Source organism: Chrysochloris asiatica, unplaced genomic scaffold, assembly GCF_000296735.1.
Source record: "Chrysochloris asiatica unplaced genomic scaffold, ChrAsi1.0 scaffold00333, whole genome shotgun sequence".
NCBI lineage: Eukaryota > Metazoa > Chordata > Mammalia > Afrosoricida > Chrysochloridae > Chrysochloris > Chrysochloris asiatica.
This window is the reverse complement of record NW_006408851.1, coordinates 247,939-252,685: the sequence shown is the minus strand read 5'-3', so window position 1 is coordinate 252,685 and position 4,747 is coordinate 247,939. Positions and strand designations below refer to the sequence as shown.

The 4,747-nt window shown below is 40.0% G+C and overlaps 1 protein-coding gene across 1 annotated transcript in view; it reads left to right on the top strand.

The window, feature by feature from the left end:
• LOC102813009 (butyrophilin subfamily 1 member A1-like) overlaps window positions 1-4,747 on the top strand; it is a 22,846-nt gene that overhangs the window by 9,003 nt on the left and 9,096 nt on the right. The window contains exon 5 of the mRNA XM_006875660.1: window positions 374-502. Coding sequence (XP_006875722.1) covers window positions 374-502 — 129 coding nt within the window. The remainder of the gene's footprint in view (window positions 1-373; window positions 503-4,747) is intronic.

The window sequence follows — 4,747 nt, the reverse complement described above, 5'->3', positions numbered from 1 at the left end:
TTGAGATGGGCTGGCTAATTTTACCTGGAGCTGGTCATATGTCTTTGTCCATTTTCATTCCTCTTTCTGATATTTTTCCACATTCATATTTTCCAGAAAGTGACTAGATATGACAGTGTTTTCTTAACAATTATAGAGCAATTTATACTGGTGAAAAGGACTTCACATGTACTATTGATTATTAGTGGAATGCAGGCAGAACAGGAGTTTTCAAGGTTATTGAGGAACAGAACAGGTAAGAGACTTGCCCAAAGTCCTACAGTAAAGCTACTTGAACTCGAAGTGTAATTCTGGTTCCCTGACCTGTGGTCATGGAAATTTCCTACCATCCCTGCCCAACTCTGCGTTCAACTGTTCATCATCTCTTTTCCAGTATCTGTCTCCCTCTGCATAGTGATCACCTTTAGGGTGGTGGATGGCCAGGGGATTCATGCTGATTATGACTGTAGTCTCACTAGGGTGTGTTCTCTTTCAGCCTGGAGAAAGGTCCAGCTGTATGCAGGTAAGTGACTCTTAACTAGTTGTGATCTTACTTCCCACATCTCCATGGGTGTCTGCCTTTAGCCTGGGTCCTCCTCTATCACTGGTCCCCACCAGGATAACACTGGCATCCCTGAACTCCTTGTCACTTTTGTAACCTCTATCCTAAGACTGCAGTGACTCCTCCTATTATACGGGTCTTTTTTTTTTTTACTGCAAACCACTACTGGGGTTAGCAGTACGCTCTGAAACATAGTTTTTGCTCTCAGTGACAATAGAGAGTTCATCTTTCAGGAAGGATCAGAGTCAGGTGATGACTGTAGATGAGGCATGGCAGGTCTTCAGAAGATTCAGAAATGACACCAGCCAGTTTAGGAGTCCCTAAATCCAGTCCTTGGTTCTGGATCTCTCTGACCTGGAGAATCCTATCTTTTCGGTTCTGGTTTTGGTTTTCCCATTTCTTCCTGGTCTACACATATTGATCTTCTGTTCCTCATATTCTGACTGCCTGCTAGTTGCTGAAGGAATAATTGCTTTAGAGCAGTTTTCTGAATGTGTGGTCTAAATATCCCTAAATCTTTGTAGATGTACTCCTGGTTTGAAGTGAAAATATTAAAAAATTCTGTATATGTGTATTTGTAACAGGATCAAAAATGTAATGTATAATTGCTCACAGCCATGGTCTCCCCTCCTAGGAGAATTTTGTCTTTGCTTAATGAGGTCAGAGTCTGAGATTGAACTCATTATGGGTAAAGAGTGAATATTGCAAAAGCAAAAAGTTAGAATTGTTTACAAAGGAAAGATGGGAGGCAAATCATAGAAGCAAAGACTAGGTGGAGAAGCTCTCAAAAGTGAATGAGACTTGGGAGAGACACCTTGTGGAGGTATTAGATGGACCAGAATGGCCACAGAGAGACCCGTTTTCATGGTTGGATTTGGTGAGTGGACAGATAGTTTGCAGGTCATTTGGGTATACAAAATGTAATCAACATCTTGACATCTCTTTGAAAGATTTCAGTAAGGATTATGCTTATTTGTAGCCATTTAAAAAAGTAAGTATTTAACTGAGTTTGTCTCTGATTTTGAGATCATGTCAATCCTCTGGTGGGGGAGGGGACAGGGGTGTGGCAAAGGCTATCTAGTGGACCTGTTAGTATTGTGTGAGCTCTGTGTTTATGTAACATTCCATTTCCCTGCTTCAGGATGTTTCTGCTCAGTGTCAGGGAAATGGGTCACGAGAGACAGAGAAGGGTGAGCCAGGAAACCAAGGCGATCTGCGAGCCAAACGTGTGAGGAATCCATTTAGGTAGTCATGTGGCTCTGAGTGTTAATGCACTGGACTGAAAAGTTGGTTTGATCCAGAAAGTTGGCGGTTCAAGCTCACCAACTGCTCCAGGAGACTCTATACAGGGTTGCTGTGGGTCAGAACTGACTTCATGGCACTTTAGCAACAGCAACAACTGTTTCCCCCAGGGGTTTATTAAACTTTGAGGATCACTGTAAATAATGAGGAATAATGAGGAGATTATTTTTTTCACTTTGTTGTTTTTAAGTGCCATGGAATCAGTTCTGACTCATAGGGGGGTTTCTTAGGAGCTGCTGATGGGTTTGAACTGCAGACCTTGTGTTTGGCAGTCCAGTGCTTATTATAGCACCCCTTTCTGGCTGAATTGAAGCCTCCAGTATTTTAATGTGTATTTGCATATCCTTTTGTTTTGTAAGGAGTAACACCACCAACACATTGGAATCAATATTTTCATATGATAGCTTCATAGTGTGTACTGAACAAATGTCTGATATCCATTATTTATAAAATTATCTCAGAATCTGAAGGCTTTCTGCCTGAGATGACTCTAGCCAGGCAGAGCTTAGTTCTATCTTGTGCCCAGGTTTAAATGTTCAGATGCCAATTTTTCTTGAGTTCCTCATGAACTCTGACTGCCAAAGTGCCAAAGTAAAAAGCAGTATATTTGAAAAGTCAGTTTTGTGTCACATTCTCCAGACAGCACAAAAAGAACAGGAAGTCCCTTTCAAGGGCTTTGATGGCTGCAGGGTCACCTGGTTGTGAACTCATACTGTGGAAGTCTCAGACAGAGCCTGTAAGCTTTCCTATTTACAACCATCCCCTCCCTGCTTCTGTAGGCCAAGTACGCATCTGCAATGCCTTGCTTTGTTCTCTTTGTAACAGACGACCATGTTGAGGTAGAATTTTGAAATTCAACATGGCATCATATTGATAGTTTCCCTCACCTGGGTGATCTATATTTGTTTTGTCTTATTTTTACTTCTGCTTAAGATTTAATAAAGTGCCTCTATAATATTTATGGAGACCTGGTATGGTGCTGTAGGTTAATGCACTGGACTGCAAGGTTGTTTGAACTGAAAAGTTGGCAGTTCAAATTCACCAGTCATTCCTTGGAATCCCTATACAGTGTTGCTATGAGTCAGAATCCATTGCCAGCACTTAACAACAACAACAACAATAACACTAATAATATTTATATGGAGTCCTGGTATGGTTCTGTAGTCCTGGACTGCTGATCAAAAAGTTGGCGGTTCAAACCCTATACAGGGTTGCTATAAGTCAGAACTAACTCGATGGCATTTAATAACAATAACAGCATAATATTTATATATTTTAAGATGGGATCTCTTCCCCCCCCCTAAATTATTAGAACCCTAATTTGTAACTTAAGGAGCTCTGGTAGCGTACTGGTTACAAATCGGGCTGCCAGCTGCAAGGTCACCAGTTCGAAACTACCAGCAGTTCCATGGGAGAAAGATGAGTTTTTTTGCTCCTGTAAAGATTTACAGCCTCAGAAACCCTGTACAGGGTCGCTATGAGTCGGAACCGACTCCACGGCACATAACAACAACAACAATTTGTAACTTATTACATATTATAGGAAAATATTATTTTTTATTGCAAAATAATATTTGCTATGAATGAAGTAATAAGTGTATTAGGGTCTATAGCAAAATACTTGATACATTGTTGTTGTTCTTGTGCCATTGAGTCGTTTCCAACCCACAGTGACCCTGTATAGAGTTTCTGAGGAGCTGCTGGTGAGTTTGAACTGCATATGTTGTGTTTTACAGTCCATTGCTTATCTTACAGCACACACTAAGACTCCTGAAATGAAGTCATGAGTATATTAAGGTCCATAGCAAAGTATTTGGTGCATTAGAGTTTCAAAATGAAATGTCAGGTTTTTTTCCTCCTCCTTTTTCTTGTTTCTTCTCTCTTCTTCTTTGGTAATCCTCAGCAATTATAGCATAGAAAATTATAGTTAGTTATCCACTAAATATCTTTGGAAACACAAACAGAAAATAAGCTCACATTGCTCTACGGGGTTATGTGGGTCAGTCTGATTGTTGTATGTGATCTTGCTTCCATCCAACAAATCAACAAAGATAGAAATGCCAATATAGGTGAGAGAAACTGTAAAGTTTCATGACACATTTACACATCACATGTGCAAGAGATATGCCATTTACTTATTTCTATAAATAATCACCATCCCTTGTCTGTAAGTTTGTTATATGGTGTTGGCTTGCATGACTCAAAATGAGAAGAAATAGCTGTAAACATCCATTAATAATCAGAACATGGAATGCACAAAGTATGAACCTAGGCATCTGGAAGTCATAAAAAATGAAATAAAATGCATGAAGACCAGTATTCTAGGCATTATTGAGCTGAATGATCTGATATTAGCCATTTTGACTCAATCATATGGTCCTATTGTGGAGCTGTGGGTTAATGCACTGGACTTCAAAGTTCCTTTGAATTGCAAGATCAGTGGTTTGAGTTCACCAGTTGCTCCTTGGAAACCCTATACTGGATTGCTCTGAGTTGGAACTGACTCTACAATTCTCAACAACAACAACAACAACACTATTCGGGAATGATGTTACATTCATTTTCAAAAGAACAGTTCAAGATCTATCTATCCTGATGTACAATACTGTCAGTGACAAGATAAAATACATATGCCTTCAAGGAAGACCAGTTGATTTGACTATTATTCAAATTTACGCACCAACCACTAATGTCAAAATGAACTCTGGTAGCATAGTGGTTACAAATTGGGCTGCTAACCTCAAGGTCAGCAGTTCAAAACTACCAGCTGTTCCATGGGAGAAAGATGAGGCTTTCTGCTCCCTCAAAGATTTACAGCTTCAGAAACCCTGTACAGGGTCGCTATGAGTAGGAACCAACTCCACGGCCCATAACAACAACAAGAAGCTTAAATTCATGTCAAAA